General features: G+C 44.2%; 1 protein-coding gene across 7 annotated transcripts in view; it reads left to right on the forward strand.

Moving 5' to 3' along the window:
- Positions 1-18043, forward strand: part of TTC7B (tetratricopeptide repeat domain 7B) — a 265869-nt gene that overhangs the window by 56373 nt on the left and 191453 nt on the right. For all 7 annotated transcript variants that reach the window (XM_061156423.1, XM_061156424.1, XM_061156421.1 and 4 more), the window contains exon 4: positions 11416-11546. In XM_061156423.1, coding sequence (XP_061012406.1) covers positions 11416-11546 — 131 coding nt within the window. The remainder of the gene's footprint in view (positions 1-11415; positions 11547-18043) is intronic.

Raw genomic sequence — 18043 nt, forward strand, 5'->3', positions numbered from 1 at the left:
CAGGAGGTGCAGCTCTCAGGTTCTGGAGTGTAGGTTAATAGTCATGGCACACGGGCTTAGTTGCCCCGTGGCATGTAGGATCTCCCTGGACTAGCGATTGAACCCATGTGCCCCGCATTGGCAGTTGGATTCTTAACCACTGGACCACCAGGGAAATCCTACTTAGCACTCTTTAAATCACAGCACAGAGTCAGCCACTATTTTCACCCACTATTTTCACTGATGCTTGGTCATGGAGCACTTAACTTCTACCCTCTGGTACCCAGCTTTGATTTTGGAGATGCAGATCTTATTGAGCTGTTCATTAAGCACGGCTATCACACCAGCTGTTTTTCAAGTCTGTTTTTCACTTTTTTTGCCATGTGTTTCTCTGGAAAAAAGAAAGTAACTAAAAACATTATTGATGATAGCTTTCCAAACTGACAAGGCATCATCTGACATGTTAATGAGGGCCAATTTGGACCGTGACCTCAGAACTCTGCTTCTCAGACAGTGTTGATCTGATCCTAGACACTTGAAAAGTTACAGTCTAGTCCAGAGGTCCTGTAAGCAGCTTTCGACAGAAAACTGCTTATTCTGGAACTGAGCTGCATAGCCATGAATTCACTGTGGTAGATCAAGACTCCGCTGTTGCTCTGAGATGTGTGTGGTGGCATATGGAATGAATATCACAGCATTTGGGGGAAGGAACAGAGCAGTATTTACCATTAATGGCCTCCTACCTGAGAATGAACTTGCCAAAGACCCATGTGCCAGCCAAGGCCTTGGATGTTCATGGTGGTGGTGGTGGTGTGGTTTAGTCACTCAGTCGTGTCTGACTCTTGCGACCCCACGGACTGTAGCTAGCCAGGCTCCTCTGCCCATGGGATTCTCCAGGCAGGACCACTGGAGTGGGTTGCCAGGTGTTCATGTTGTTCCCTAGGAGGATGAAGGTGTCTGTCTGGTTGAATAGTCTTGCCGACTGTGCATGGCTGTGGGCCTGCAGCCCTGGGAGAGTGGACTTCGCATATCCCAGAGTGCCCAGTGCAGGTGAGAGTCACACTGTGTTCACCTGCATCTGTCTTTTCCTTGACTCACTGGGTTTGGCAGGTCCCCTAGGGCCTTGGTCATCTTCATGAACCGTAGTGGTCAGGGTCCCACCTGCAGTAGCGTAAAGTGCCAAAGACTAGACCCATTTTTTCCCCTGGTCCTTTGACATACTATAGGACTTCCCTGGTGGCCTCAGACAGTAAAGCGTCTACCTACAATGTGGGAGACCCAGGTTCGATCCCTGGGTCGGGAAGATCCCCTGAAGAAGAAAATGGCAACCTGCTCCAGTATTCTTGCCTGGAGAATCCCGTGGACAGAGGAGCCTGGTGGGCTACAGTCTTTGCTACAGTCGCAAAGAGTCAGACACAACTGAGCGACTTCACTCACTCACTTTGACATACTGTGGAGTTTGTTTCCTTGATAGTAAATCCCGGGTACCAACTTGCGTGATATTTGGTTGCTCCTCACAGAAGCAGAAGGCAGATTATGAAACAGCTTATCTCTTTGTGTTGTTTTCTGGAGGTTTTAATTTGGCACAGATGAGCACTTAGAGCACAGTTAGGAAGCTCTGATCAAGTGCTTGCTTTTGAGTAGTTTTGGAGCTGTTCTACCAGATAGTGAATTTGCTCAGCTTATCTTGTATTCTCCTTCAGAGAACACTTTAAGAGGTTGAAACAGTTCACAGTGGAGAGAGGATGCTTAGTGAATTTCTCTTATTTTGCAGTCACATAAACAGCTTTGGCTCTAAATGAAGAGAGAGTGAATATTGAGCACTTAGGACTGGAGAGACATTAAAACAGGTGTTATGTATATTCTTCATGTTCAAAAAGTTTAGTAGAGACATGCGCATTAAAAATAGAACTAAATCTCATTTCTAAAGATGAAACCTACAATGTCTAAGATGAAAAATACACTGGATGTGGTTAATGGCAGATTAGACATTGATAAAAAGATCAGTGAACTTGAAGACATTGCAGTAGACACCATCTAAAAAAGTGGAAACTTTTTTTAAAGTGGGAAGAACATCAGTGAGTTGTAGGATAATTTCGAGTGACCTGAATGTGTGTAATTGGAGACCCCTCAGAAAGGGGAGGTTTCCCTGGTGGCTCAGTGGTAAAGAGCCTGTCTGTGCAGGAGCCGCAGGAGACTCGGGCTTGACCCCTGGGTCGGGAAGATCCCCTAGAGGAGGGCGTGGCAACCCACTCCAGGATTCTCGCCTGGAGAATCCCCATGGACAGAGGTGTCTTGTGGGCTGCAGCCTGTGGGATTGCAAAGAGTCAGACACAGGTGACTTAGTATAGCAAGCAAGAAAGGGGAGGGGTCACAAAAAACTTTGAAGAAATAATGGCTGAATGTTTTTCACATTTGATGAGAACTATAAATCCTCATATCCAGAAAGTTCAGTGAGGCCCAAACACAATAAACATGGCCGGATTGCTCATGATCAGTGATAAAGGGAAAATCTTAAAAAATAGCCAGAAAAAAGACACATTACATGTAGGTGAATAAACGTAAGGGTGACAGCAGATTTATTCAAAATCCATGTGAGTGAGAATACTTAGAGAGCATCTTTAGTACTGGGGTTGGGCTGGGGGCAAACTCTCAAGTGAATGAAAATGAAAATATTCTCAAGCATGAAGGCTGAATAAAGCCTCTTCCAGACATACATGACTGAAAGCCTCATCATCAACGGAACTTCACTGTAAGAAATGGTAAAGGAATCGGTTTAGGGGAAGGAAAATCTGAATCTGCACAAAGGAACAAAGAGCAGTGGAAATCATAGCTTTATCAGTGACTATGTCAGTTTTTTCTACCTTATTAAAATGTCTTGAAAAGATAATTGACCTTTTCAATAAGAATAATAATCATGTGGAGTGGGATTTATAATCTGTGTAAAAACATAATGTATATAATAAGAAAATCAGGACAAAAAAGAGAGAAATGAAAGTATGCAGTAGTAAAGGTGTTGTCCTACGTGTGGAAGAGATATATATATAATATCATTTGGAATGGACTGGGACAAATTAAACCTTAAAGCAGCCACTGACAGTTATGCTTGGAGACTTTCATACCCTGTTCCAATAAGTGATAGAATAAGTTGACAGGTGATCAGCAAGGATACAGAAACCTTGTTGTTCAGCTGCTAAGTCACGTCGACTCTGTGACCCCGTGGACTGCAGCATGCCAGGCTTCCCTGTCCTTCACTTTCTCCCAGAGGTTTTTCAAACTCATGTCTTGGGACAACACAGTATACCAATTTTACCTAGTTTATGTTTATATGTCACCCCAGCCAACAGCAGGATACACATTCTTTCCAAGGTTCTTATCAAGATTGATCATATTCTGGGCAAGAAACAAGTTTCAACATAATTAGAAGAGTTCGAATATGTTCTCTGACCTCTGTCAGGGATCCCCAAGACCACCTTCAGGTCAGTGCTTCACTAGAGTCACAGAACTCAGAATAGCTGTCATACCATAAACATGTTGTTTATTACAACAAAAAGCTACAGATTAAAATTACTAAAGGCAAAAGGCACGTAGGGTAGAGTCCAGAAGAGACCAGGCTCGGGATTTAAGTCGTCTAATCACAGTGGGATGATATGGTTGGGTCTTAGTTTTCCCGGCAGTGACACGGGGCCGCACTGATGGTGTATTGCCAGTTGGGGAAGATTGCTCAGGCTACCATATCCAGGTTTCGTATTGGAGGTCAGTCGTGTAGGCCGAGAGTGCCCATGGAACTTAATTATTTGGTCTCTAATCTCTTCAGAGGTCAGAGTGGTATGGTGTGGCCTAAGATCCATGCTGTAAATCACATTATCTCCCAGTCAGTCAAAGGCCAGTCCCTTCTGTGGAATCTGCAGAACATCTCAAGCTTGTTTAGCTCTTCATTTCACAGACCATTTGTTGTTCAGTCACCAAGTCGTGTCTGACTCTTTGCAACCCATGGACTGCAGCATGCCAGGCTTCCCTGTCCTTCACCATCTCCCAAAGTTTGCTCAAACTCATGTCCATTGAGTCAGTGATGCCATCCAACCATCTCATCCTCTGTCACTCCCTTCTCCTCCTGCCCTCAGTCTTTCCCAGCATCAGGGTCTTTTCCAATGAGTCAACTCTTTGCACCAGGTGGCCAAAGTACTAGAGCTTCAGCTTCAGCATCAGTCCTTCCAGTGAATATTCAGGGTTGATTTCCTTTAGGATGGACTGGTTTGATGTCCTTGCTGTCCAAGGGACACAGACCATAATGGAATTAATTTAAAAATAAATAGCAGAAAGATCTTTGGACAATCCCTGAGTGTTTAGAAACTAAATAACACATTTTTAAAGAAGAAGTCAAAAGTTAAATTAGAAAGTATGGTGAACTGAAAGAAAATAAAACCACAATGTATCAAAGTGTGTAGGAAACTGCTAAAGTAGTACTTAGTTAGAAATTTATTACACAAAATGCCTATACTAGGAAAGGAAAAGGGTCTCCAATTTATACCTTTTTTTACACTTTAAAAAGCTGGAAGAGGAAGAGGGAAATTAAGTTCAAGGTAATGCAGAAGGAAGAAAATGATAAAGATCAGAGCAGAAGTCAATGAAGTAGAAGACAGAAAAACAATAGAGAAAAATGAGTGAAACCAAAATCAATGGAATTAAAAGATCTTTATTGAGAATTTCAACAAAACCATTCGAGGACTGTTCATGATAGAAATAGAGGACACAAATAGCCAATATCAGGAATGAGACAGAGATGTCACCACTGGAGATGCTACAGACACTGAAAGGATCAGGGAGCATCATAAACAACACGGATCCAATACATTCAACAACTCAGGAGAAGTGGACAGCCTGCTTAAAAGATAACTACAGAAGCTCACTTAAGAACAAGGAGATTATCTGAACAATCCTGTATCAAAGAAATGGAATTTATTGTTAAAAAGCTTCCTCCAAAGAAAACTCCAGGTTCAGATGGCTTTATTGGTAAGTTCTACCAAACATCTAAGAACAAAATAATTCCAAATGAACTCTTTCAGGAAATTGAAGAGCAGAGAATACGTCTCAAGTCATTTTATTAGGTAAGGACTTACCCTAATACCAAAAACAGGATAGACGTTACATGGAAACTATAGACAGATATTCCTCATGAACCTAGATGAAAAAATTTCCAAGCAAGAAATTTAGCAAATCAACTCTAACAATATAAAGAAAGAATAATATATCATCATCAGTGGGATTTATCTCAGGAATGGAAGTTTGGTTTCACATTTGAAAATCAGTAGATGTAATTCACCAGATTGAAAAACTAAAAGAGAAAAGGCTATATGATTGTCTCAGTAGACACAGAAGAAGGATTCAAGAAATTCCAACATCCATTTTGGATGTAAACTCTTAGCAAAATTGGCGTAGAAGGGATCTTCCTCAACTTGGTAAAGGGCATCTGTGAAAAACTTCAACATCAAACTTAGTGTGAAAAGACTAAATGCTTTCTCCTTAAGATCAGGAATAAGATGAGGATGTCTGCTCTCACCACTTCTTTTCAACATTGTAATGGAGGTCCTTGACAGTGCAATAAGGGGGTAAATAGAAATAGAAGGCATACAGATTGGAAAGAAGGAAGTAAAGCTGTATTTTCGAATCCCATGATTGATTGTGTAGAACTAATAAATGAATTTAGCAAGGTTATAGGACACAAGATCAATATTCAGAAGTCTATTATATTTCTAAATGTTAGCCATGAACAAAAGGAATTAAAACACTACCACTTATAACAGCATGATAAATATGAAATACTTAAGGGTGGATCTGAGAAAAGATTGGCAAGGCATGCACAGTGAAAGCGGCAAAGCCTTTCTGAGAGGTGTAAAGAAGACCTACATAGATGAAGAGACATGCTGCGTTCGCAGGTTGGAAAACTCAATACTGCTTAGATCTCTGCTGCTGCTGCTGCTAAGTCGCTTCAGTCGTGTCCGACTCTGTGTGATCCCATAGACGGCAGCCCACCGGGCTCCTCTGTCCCTGGGATTCTCCAGGCGAGAACACTGGAGAGGGTTGCCGTGTCCTTCTCAAATGCATGCCTGCTACATCACTTCAGTCGTGTCCGACTCTGTGTGACCCCATGGACAGCAGCCCACCAGGCTCCTCTCTCGGTTCTCCCCAAATACACCTACAAATTCAACATTAATCAACCAAGATCCCAGCCAAATTTTTTTGTTTTTGTTTTCAAAGAAATTGACCAGCAAATTTTATGTGGAAATGCAAAGGAATAAGAATAGCTAAAAAAGTAGAACAAAATTGGAACATTAACACTACTTCCAAAATTTATACAGATACGGTAATTTCAAGACAGGGTGATATTAGCATAAGCATAAACAAACAGATCATTGGAACAGAATAGAGGGTCCAGAAATAGACTCACATGTTTATGCCCATCTGATTTTTTTTTTAACAAAAGTGTAAAGGCAATTCAGTTGGAGAAAGGAGAAGCTTCAATAAATTGTACCACAACATCCAGATACCTATTGTCAGAAAAGTAAACTTTGATCCATACTTTGCAACATGTACAAAAAATATGTTAAAATGTAAATGTAAAACCTAGATGTAAAACCTAAAAATATAAAAATTCTAGAAGAACTTTTAGAAGAAAACTTTGTAACCTTTTAAAGATATGAAACCAAAAGTACAATCTATGAAAGAAAATACTGATAAATTTGACTCCATCAAAATTTAAAATTTCTAATCTTCAAAAGACGTGTTAATGGAGATTGGTACTGACACATATACACCACCATGTATGAAGCGGAGAGCTAGTGGGAACCTGCAGTATCACGCAGAGAGCTCAGCTCGGTGTTCTGTGGTGCCCTAAATGGGTGGGGTGGAGGGTGGGGGGCAGATGGAGACCCACGAGGGGAGGAGTGTGTGGATACGTACGGACTATCCGTACGGAATACAGCTGATTCATCGTGTGCAGCAGAAACTAACACAGCACTGTACAGAAACTACACCTGATTTTTTTTTTTTTAAAAGTAGCAGCACAAATGACAGACTGAGAGAAAATATTTGCAAATTGCATATCTGGTGGAGGATTTGTATTTGGAATACATAGAGAACTCTCAAAACTCAATAGGAAAACCAACAACCCAAGAAAAACAAGTAAAAGATTTTAACAGACATTTCACTAAAGAAGATGCACATGAAGAGTCAGTATCACTAGTCATTTTGGAAATGCAAATCAAAACCACACTGAGACACCACTTCACACCTACTGAGAGGGCCGTAATAAAACAGACAATAACAAGTGTTGACAAGAATGTGGAGAAACTGGAATCTTCATGAATTGCTGATGGGAATGTAAAATGGTATAGCTTTTTAACACTTTAGAAGATATGTTTCTTAAACAGTAAAATGTAAATTTTGTATCTGACCTAACACTTCTGCTTCTAGGTATCTATCCAAGAGAATTAAAAATACATGAGATTTCATGACAGCATTATTCATTATGGACAAAAAAGGAAACAAGCCAAATGCCCACTACTGGAAAGTGGACAGATGAAATGCAGTATGTCTATACAGCTGTGAAGAGATATGGATATTGTTGTAACTGGGATGAACGTTGAAAACACTACTAACTGAAAGAAGCTAAACACAAAGGATGACACATGATTTCATTTTTATGCTTTACTTAAAATGAGTGAATTTTATGCCATGTAATTTATCTCTCTGTAGAGCTATTCTTTAAAAATGATACACTGTATACTGGTAATCCAGACAGCATAAGATTGGTGAAATGATAGACAAAAAATCAATAGGGGACTTCCCTGGTGGTTCAGTGGTTAAGAATCTGCCTTGCAAGGTAAGGGATTCAGGTTCAATCCCTGGTTTTGGGGAATCAGGATCCCACAGGCTCATCCAGAGAGTCTGTGAGCCACAACCGGGGAGCCTGTGAGCCACAACAGGAGAGCCTGTGAGCCACAGTCAGAGAGTCTGTGAGCTACAACAGGAGAGCCTGTGAGCTACAACAGGAGAGCCTGTGAGTCACAACCGGAGAGGCTGTGAGCCACAGCAGGAGAGCCTGTGAGCCACAGCTGGGGAGCCTGTGAGCTGCAACGAAAGATCCCACACGATGCAACAAAGATCTCATATGCCTCACCTAAGATCAGATGCAGCTAAATAAATAAATAACCTAAAAACATTCGTGAAACAGCATAGAGAGCCCAGAAAAAGACCCACTCGACTATAATCAACTGATTTTTGGCAAAGGAACAAAGGCATTTCAATGAGGGAAAGGTAGTCTCTTCAGCAAATGGTACTGGAAAAAAATGGACATCCACATGCTAAATATATGTGCATATATGGACACAAACCTCGTAACTTTCATAAATATCAACTCACAGTGGATTGTAAACCTATATTTGAAATCCAAACTAAATAAAACTTCTGGAAGATAACACAGGAGAAAATCTAGGTGACCTTGGATTTAGTAGTGGCATTTTAGAGACCACACCAAGAGCACAATCCATTAAAGAAAAAATTGACAGGTTGGACTTTAAGGAAATTAACAACTTTTGTTCTATGAAAGACACTGTTAACAGAATGAAGTCACAGACTGAGAAAATATTTGCAAAATAGATATCTGATAAAGGACTTGTATCCAAAATATATAAAGAACTCAAAATTCAACAATAAGAAAACAAATGACTCAATCTTTTTGACAAAATGACAATAGATCTGACCAGACATTTTACCAAAGAAGGTATAGAGATGGCAAATAAGTGTTAAAAAATCGATATCACATGTTAGTAGGAAACTAAATTAAAACAGCAGTGAGACACCACTATACATATTAACTGACTAAAATTAAAAAAATTGATAACACCAAATGCTGGCACGGATGCTGAGCAATAGGAGCTCTCATTCATTGCTGGTAGGAATGCAAAATAGTACAGCCACTTTGGAAGACAACTAGTTTAGTAGTTTCTTACAAAGCTAAAAGTAATATTTATTCTTACAAAGCTACTTGTAAATAAAATATATTTACTTAGATATTTCTTAACAAACATACTCTTACCATACAATCCACCAGTTCCTCTTCCTGGTATTTACCCAACGGAGTTGCAAACTATGTGCACATGAAAACCTGCGTGTGAATGTTTATAGTAGCTTTATCCGTAATTCCCAAAACTTGTAAGCAACCATTATGCCTTTAAATAGATTAATGAATAAATGGAATATTACTTAGCAACAAAAGGAAATTAGCTATCTGCCTACAAAAAGACATGGGGGGATCTTAATAGCATATTTCCAAGTGAACAAAGCCAGTCTGAAAAGTCTACATACTGTATGATTGCAATTGTATGATATTCTGGACAAAGTCCAACTGTAGAGACAGTGAAAAGATGAGTGGTTGCCAGGGTTCAGGAAGAGGGCTAGCGGACTAGATCTCATTTTTGGGCCATGAGTCGGTTTGATGGTATCAGTACGATACTGTGACTGTGGAAACATGATGCTGCATTTGCTAAAACTCATAGACCTGCACAATGCAGAGAGTGAACCCTAATGTAAACGATGGACTTTAATAAAAAATAAAGTAAATAAAAACAAAAGAAATCATGGTGAAACATGGTGTAGTTCTTCATATCCCAATTTCACCTCAAGAAATCTTTGTTAACCTGTAGCAAAATCTTTCAGAGAAGGCAATGGCACCCCACTCCAGTACTCTTGCCTGGAAAATCCCATGGACGGAGGAGCCTGGTAGGCTGCAGTCCATGGGGTAGCTACGAGTCGGGCACGACTGAGCAACTTCACTTTCACTTTTCACTTTCCTGCATTGGAGAAGGAAATGGCAACCCACTCCAGTGTTCTTGCCTGGAGAATCCTAGGGACGGGGGAGCCTGGTGGGCTGCCGTCTGTGGGGTCGCACAGAGTCGGACGCGACTGAAGCGACTTAGCAGCAGCAGCAGCAGCAGCAAAATCTTTGGCTGGTCCGTGCCTTCTGTGACAAAGTTGTCACCTCTAGGCTCCCAGGCAGGCTGTCCTCAGTGTTGGCTCCCTGCGGATGGAAGTGGTTTTTCTCCTTCCCGTGGAGCACGTCTTCTGTCACCTACAGCTGGAGGGACTGCCGTCGTTTGTTACGAGCAGTTGGGAGGGGGCCGTTCTCACAGTGATGCACGGGGCTCTGGGTCACTTGCTGCCCTTGAGCTTGCCTGCTCCCCTCTCTGCAGTGGTACCTACTCTGAAAGTCAGCAGCTCCCTTAATAGGTAGGTGTTGCTTTGGGGGCTGAAGACACGGGTTCTGATCTCTGTTGTGCTATGAACTGCCTGTCAGGTTTGGGGCATATCTCTTACTTTCTCTCGATGGTTCTCAGCTTCTTCATCTATTAAAATGAGTGCGTTTGCCAGGAAACCTCTCAGGCCCTTTCCAGTTGCAGATCCTGACTCTCAGTGTGGACGCTTCTCTCACACTCTTCCATGGAGGGGCATGTGTGCACCTGTGTGTCTCCCCATATCTCAGGGCACTTGCAGCAGCGCAGACCCTCCCCACGGGGCTCCCTCTCTGCCTCCGGTTTTCGATGGAGACCCAGAGCCCGATGGGCCCCAGGCTGGTTGCCCAGGACAGGGGCTGAGTCTGGTGCTGGGTTCAGGCAACAGTTGCTCCTCTCGGCATTGGCATTTTTCAGCCTTTCATGCTTTCCTAACCCATCGTGGGCCTGAACTCTCTCTTGGCAAGGGATATCTCCTCTATCTCCAAAGAAGGGCCCAGACTGCAAGGTTCTGGGTGTTTTCTTGGCCTGGAACTGAGAGGTGGTCTGGAGTGTTGTTACTGCAGAAATCTAGGCCGAGTTGCAAGATTTTCCTGGTAACTGATGCTCCTGAGTGCATTTAGAAATGTTTTATATTCAATCAGTTAAGCGTACATTTTAGAAGATACTCGATATTCTTTACCTTGTTTTGTGCTGTGCTGGAGTGGGTTGCCGTGCTCCCCTCTAGGGGATCTTCCCAACCCAGGGATCGAACTCAGGTCTCCAGCTTGGCAGGTGGATTCTTTACTGCTGGGCCACCTCGGAAGCCCTAGCCTCACTGTACTTACTTATAAAATTCCTGAAGGATCTTGGGGCATGGTTGAATGACAAGCTCTGTTAGGTCTGAATGGGATCCTGGTGAAGTACCTGATCAAATTCTCAACCTGGATGTCAGAGTCAAATGGTGCTTTCTGTATATTGAGGGGCCTCTGTCATCCATAACCTCTGGATTTTCTTTCTGATGCTCTGTTTTGATGTTCCATTTTGTCCTTAGAGAGGGCAGAGAATCTGCTTCGCTCATAGTATCTGGCTCTCTAGAGTAATACTAAAAAATTAAGTCACATAAAAAACAACTCACCCAGTTTTTGTATGTTGGTTTTTTTTTTAGGACTTTGTTTAGAGAAGTTGCCTATTTCTTCTTCTACCAGCAGTCTCCGCGTGGACCGGGAGCAGGACATCATCACCTGCTATGAGAAGGCGGGGGATATTGCCCTCCTGTACCTTCAGGAGATAGAAAGGGTGAGTGAGGATCATGTGTGTGTTCAGTTGGTAATATTTTAAAATTTCAAACCACATCATACAGAACTGTGATAAACCTCTGGAAGCCTTCAACTTGTCTGTCTCTGGGTGCAAAGCTTTGCTTATATTCTTAAACACTAAGGAGAATACTCTGGTGAATGTGGCTCCTTGTGAAAATAGACAGGTCAGTGTTGGGGAAGCATTTTAACATCCTCTGAACAGAAATGACAATATGCATCCATTTATGCCTTCAGCGCCCTGAAGCTGACTAATCATTCCTGTTCTCATAGGCAAAACAAGTTGAGCTGTATTTGTACAGCTATTCATACATGGACTATGTACACGGACTGTGTACCAACACAGAGTACATCTGGGGTGTGGGAGGCTCAGTGGTCATGCCAGAGGTCTGTGGGGACTCTCCACCAACCTGCTGGGGGCAGGTGGTGGATCCCCAGGTCATCTGGGATGGTTTACTCCCAGCAGTCAGTGGTTCACTGATGAGGTGGAGATGAAACCAACAGCTGATCAGAGGGCCACGTGAGCAGAGAACGCATGAGCCAGGGACCCTGAGCAGAGAATGCGTGAGCAAGGGGCCATGTGAGCAGAGAACGCGTGAGCCAGGGGCCACGTGAGCAGAGAACACGTGAGCAAGGGGCCCTGAGCAGAAAATGTGTGAGCAAGGGGCCACATGAGCAGAGAAAGCGTGAGCAAGGGGCCCTGAGCAGAGAATGCGTGAGCAAGGGGCCACATGAGCAGAGAACGCGTGAGCAAGGGGCCCTGAGCTCGCACCCTCAGGCAGAGGAAGCTGAAGGCTGGCTGAGGCTGGGGAGGTGTGGGCAACTTCTATTTAGAAGGATCCCTGTCTTTTAGCTCTGCTCTTTGTAGTTACTTCCTTCACTTCTCAGTCTTGATTTTCCCATCTGTAAAAGGAGCAAAATAATGGGTGTCTACTTCATGGAGTTCCTGTGGGGATTGTAAAAGGTTGTGTCAATAAAGACACTCAACCCAGATGCAGGAACATATCGGATTCTTGGTGAATGACACATTTCACCAAGAGCAGCAGCTCCTGGCCATGTCTGGCCCTCCCAGTTTGCTGGTGGTCTCACCACGGCTCGATCCTGGTATTTCCCCCTTCAGCCTCAGAAGTGTTTCCTGCGAGATTGCTTGAAGTGGTTAGAAATTCTCTGAGACTTTGGGTTTGGTCAGAATCTTGTTTCCTATCAATTTATGGGTTCTCTCTCTGCTTAAGGATTAGAATGTTAGTCGCTCAGTCGTGTCCGACTCTGACCCCATGGACTGCAGCCCACCAGGCTCCTCTGTCCATGGGATTCTCCGGGCAAGAGTATTGGAGTGAGTTGCCATTTCCTCCTCCAGGGGATCTTCCCGACCCAGGGATCAAACCCAGGTCTCCTACACTGCAGGCAGATTCTTTACCGTCTGAGCCACCAGGGGTTGGAATAGAGAAGGGCTACCAAAGTCCTGGTAGTTTTCTTCTTTTGTAAATGTGCAGACTGGAAGTAATTTCCTTTCTGTAATGTCTTGATGGTGTGGCGAGGATCAGAATTACCTTTCAGGATCAGGGAGGGCAAGGTGAGAGCCTCAGAGAATCGGGGGAGAGGGCCAATGGAGAGGTGTCTGGCCTGGCTCACGCCAGGATGGATTATAAACTGTAGTTCATGATGTCCAGGAATTCAGGAAGATATGTGGCTGTCTTGCCAAGATGTTGTTCTGTCAGAAGTCTGCTGTGAGAAAGGAATTATTTCTTATTCAGAATTTATGATACAATCTTTAGAGAAATGCTCATGCAGTTTGCTTTCAATATCTACATGATTTTCACCGTCTGCTTCCCTGATAGCCAGTGCTTGGCAGCAGAGAAGTCTGCTTACCCCAGCCAAGCGGTTCTAGTGGACCCACACAGTCCTTGACACTCAGGGGACCTTATTTTGTATTTTACTCTCTGTTGTCAAGGGAGGGCCTCCTCCTCCAGGCTTGGAGAAAGGAGGTTCATCTGTGTGTCTTTAGTGACGTGGGGATTGGCAGATCTGGGTGTGCTACCTCCTGTATTCATTTAGAACCACCTATTCACCACTGGGTTCTTTAGCCAGACCATCAAGGAGATTTATATAATCATTGCTGTTGTTGTTTGGTCATTAAGTCGTGTCCAACTCTTCACAACCAATGACTGCAGCACGCCAGGCCTCCCTGTCCATCACCAACTCCTGGAGTTTGCTCAAACTCATGTCCATTGAGTCGGTGATGCCATCCAACCATCTTATCCTCTGTCGTCCCCTTCTCCTCCTGCCTTCAGTCTTGCTCAGAGTCAGGATCTTTTCTAGTAAGTCACTTCTTCGCATCAGGATACCAAAGTATTGGAGCTTCAGCTTCAGCAATAGTCCTTCCAAGGAATGTCCAGGACTGATTTCCTTTAAGATGGACTGGTTGGATCTCCTTGCAGTCCAAGAGACTCTCAAGAGTCTTCTCCAACACTACAGTTCAAAAGCATCAATTCTTCAGCACTCAGCTTTCTTCATGGTCCAACTCTCACATCTATACATGACTACTGGAAAAACCATAGCTTTGACTGGACAGACCTTTGTTGACAAAGTAATGTCTCTGCTTTTTAATATGCTGTGTAGGTTGGTCGTAGCTTTTCTTCCAAGGAGCAAGCGTCTTTTCATTGCATGGCTGCAGTCACCATCTGCAGTGATTTTGAAGTCCAAAAAATAAAGTCTGTTACTGTTTCCACTGTTTCCCCATCTATTTGCTATGAAGTGATGGGACCGGATGCCACAATCTTCATTTTTTGAATTTTGAGTTTTAAGCCAACTTTAAAACTCTCCTCTTTCACTTTCATCAAGAGGCTCTTTAGTTCCTCTTCCATATAACTGTAGGATTTAAAATAAATATTTTTCACGATTTTGAGAAAAGAGCGATCACAGGATGTTAGACTGTGAGAAGATGGAGGCCCAGAAACGGAGAGCCCATGGACACACAGGAAGTTGGGGCCAAAGCTTAGATTAGAACTCAGCCCTTCTGACGCCTAGTTCATCATCACTTACTTCATTATCCCAGCCTGCTGCCCATAAACTCGGATCCTATAGTTCTTACACCCTTATACATAGAAAGTGCTCAGTAAGTATTTGACCAAGCAAGCCATTGCTCTCAGGAGCGTGGGGGAGACAGCATCACTTGGCTCAGGCTTCAGTTTCAGGGTATGCAGGTGACATTGCCATTTCTGACTCTGATTTTCCAGGATGAGTTTTCTTTCATCAGGTACCACTTTGGGCCACCCCAGACCCAGGAAGCTGCAGTATTAGCAATGAGAGAGACTGAATGAATCAAACATCTGTTTTGACTGTAGTAGATGCTCAAAAAGTATCTGTGATTAATGAGAAATCTGGAGGAAAGATGACCTTCCTTAAGTGGCCACTGGGGCTTGGTGAATGTTCAAGAGCTTTTATGAGGCAAGACAATGGGTGCTCTGCAGAAGAAGCTACCCGTTTGACCTTTTTTTTTTTTTAAAAAACTTAAATAACTTTTAAGAATTAGGCTAAATTGAAAATAAATGTTAGGAAAATAAAATCTGGAAGAAGTAAAAGACTGGGGCCAGCTTAGGTAAATAGTGCTTTCCTTTTCTGGGTAGGTGACCGTCTCAAGTAGAAAACCCCACACATCCTGTTCCTGTGTTAGTTCTGCTGGGCAAAGGCAGTCTTGCAGTGGTTTCCCCCTCATTTCCCAGAACCTGTGTGCCAGAACCTTTGGGCATTTTATTTATTAGCATTGGCTCTTAATATCATTCACTAGCAAGGATAAGATTAGAGGAGAACGTTTGAGGAGAAATTGGAATGTTGTGGAAAATGGTTTTTCATAATCTAGAGCCACTGATTTGCGTTTTTGACACAGCCTCATTCCCTGAGTTTTTCTGAAAGCAGGTGTGTTCAGTGATGTTAAGAGTCGTGTGTTTCCTGAAGGGCAGAGGCTCTTGGCGAAGGGCTGGCTCCCCCTCCAGGTGGCTAACTTGTGCTGTGAGAAGCAGCAGGCCGCAGGGCACTGAGCGACCGGCTTGAATCCTGGCCTGGCCGCCCCGGAGCTGTGGGGCCCCGGGAATCCTCAGCTGTTAGGGTAGCAGTAGGAATCACTAAGGCTGTTGCGAGCGTCAGATGGGCTAGCTCCTGTGTTTCCCAGTGGTGTTTGCTGTTCTTCTTTAGTCACTAAGTCATGTCTTTGCGACCCTGTGGACTGTAGCCCACCATGCTCCTCTGACCATGGGATTTCCCAGACAAGAATACCGGAGGGGCTGCCATTTCGTCCTCTAGGGGATCTTCCTGACTCAGGGATAGAACCTGTGTCTCCTGCATTGGCAGGTGGATTCTTTACCACTGAGCCACCAGGGAAGCCCAGTAAATGTTTGTTTTGTTGGCATTATCTGTTCCTGTGTCCCCCTGGCAGTGGAATCTTTCCTAACCCTCGAAGATTTCCGATATAGAAATATAGAGTATTTTAAAAGTGCTGTTTTATTTAAAATGTTCAATAGTTTTAAAGAGCTACTTATCAAGTAATTTTTTTCAGGAGAAGTTGGTTTTGTGTTTTTTTGTCTGGAAGCTGATGGGCAGCATCTTGCCTGGAGTCCCCATCCTAGCTGGGTTCTGAGTCTGTTCACCCGGCCCTTTGACCTTAGCCCAGTCGTTTATATCTGTGAGCTTCAGCTTTACGTCCTGGCGGCAGGGTTAGTACCGCCTGCCTTGTCTCAGGGAGCGAGCCAGCGGGCCTCCAGCGCTTTCCACCCAGCATGACGGGAGCTCGCCGGGAGGAGTCTCGCTGCTTGTCCGGAACGTGGAGGCGGGGCGCAGGGGCCCGGCCTGGGGGAGCCGCGCCGCGGAATGTTCGTTCCACGCCGTCCTCGTCGCGTGACGGTCACAGAGACCCCTGCCAATAGTTTGCTCTGACAGTTTGTTCTCCAAAGGGGAATAAAAGGTACCTGCAGAATTATGCCTATGGAATAATTTAATCAAACGAATCAAATTAGCATAGCTGGAAATGACATGGAGTGGCCTTGATCAGTTTACCTTCAGATGGTGGCGTTAGGCCAACAGTAAATAAAGTTATCTGCTTCTCGAGGTGCCATGATACGAATAAAGATGACTTCACCCTCGCCTATCACAACACAGCCCCGCTTTTGGCCGGCGCAGTCACGCGTCTGTCCTCGGCGTGCATCGGCCGCCGGGGGTGGCCCTCTTGAGCAGGAGCTGTGCCCGGGTGGGACTTTAGCTTCTGCTGACAGTTCATTGCTTTACCCGCTGTTTTAGAAAAGAAGCTCAGGCCGAATTACGGACCCCGTAGATGCCCTCACGGGCTGTTCCGGCCCTGGCGTTCGGAGAGGCAGCAGCTGGGGCGCGGAGGTCGCGGGCCGGCCCGGGGCTCAGGCCTCCCCCAGGGGGCACAGGGACAGGGCCGGGGTGTCGGATTCACAGCGGGATTAGACGAAGGTCACTGTGTGTCTGGACCTGAGAGCAGAGGTCCTGGGAGACGCCCTCGGTGCAGCTGACGGGACGGCGGGCTGCGCCTCGGCCTTAAAACCCGAGACGGTGGAGACCGGGCGGCTTCTCCCTCTCCTGCCTTTTCGCTCCAGCCCAAGCAGACTTCATGGAGTACGTCCAAATAAATCACCTCCTTACGGAAATGTCAAGTCACCGGCCGGGATGCTGTTCTGACTCTGAGCCTGCCCTCTCACTGGCTGGAAAAGGAGGCTGAGGCACGCTTGAGGCGGGGTTAGAAAAGCCTGGAAACCAGGAGAGAGCGGGAGCTGGTTTTTTTTTTTTTTTATTTTTTTTTTTATTTTTTTTTTTAATTTTTTTTTATTATTATTATTATTTTTTTTTTCCAGTGGGTTTTGTCATACATTGATATGAATCAGCCATGGATTTACATGTATTCCCAATCCCGATCCCCCCTCCCACCTCCCTCTCCACCCGATTCCTCTGGGTCTTCCCAGTGCACCAGGCCGGAGCACTTGTCTCGTGCATCCCTCCTGGGCTGGTGATCTGTTTCACCATAGATAGTATACATGCTGTTCTTTTGAAATATCCCACCCTCACATTCCCCCACAAAGTTCAAAAGTCTGTTCTGTATTTCTGTGTCTCTTTTTCTGTTCTGCATATAGGGTTATCGTTATCACCTTTCTAAATTCCATATACATGTGTCAGTATGCTGTAATGTTCTTTATCTTTCTGGCTTACTTCACTCTGTATAATGGGCTCCAGCTTCATCCATCTCATTAGGACTGGTTCAAATGAATTCTTTTTAATGGCTGAGTAATATTCCATGGTGTATATGTACCACAGCTTCCTTATCCATTCATCTGCTGATGGGCATCTAGGTTGCTTCCATGTCCTGGCTATTATAAACAGTGCTGCGATGAACATTGGGGTGCACGTGTCTCTTTCAGATCTGGTTTCCTCAGTGTGTATGCCCAGAAGTGGGATTGCTGGGTCATATGG

The sequence above is a fragment of the Dama dama genome, chromosome 12 (genome assembly GCF_033118175.1).
Source record: "Dama dama isolate Ldn47 chromosome 12, ASM3311817v1, whole genome shotgun sequence".
NCBI lineage: Eukaryota > Metazoa > Chordata > Mammalia > Artiodactyla > Cervidae > Dama > Dama dama.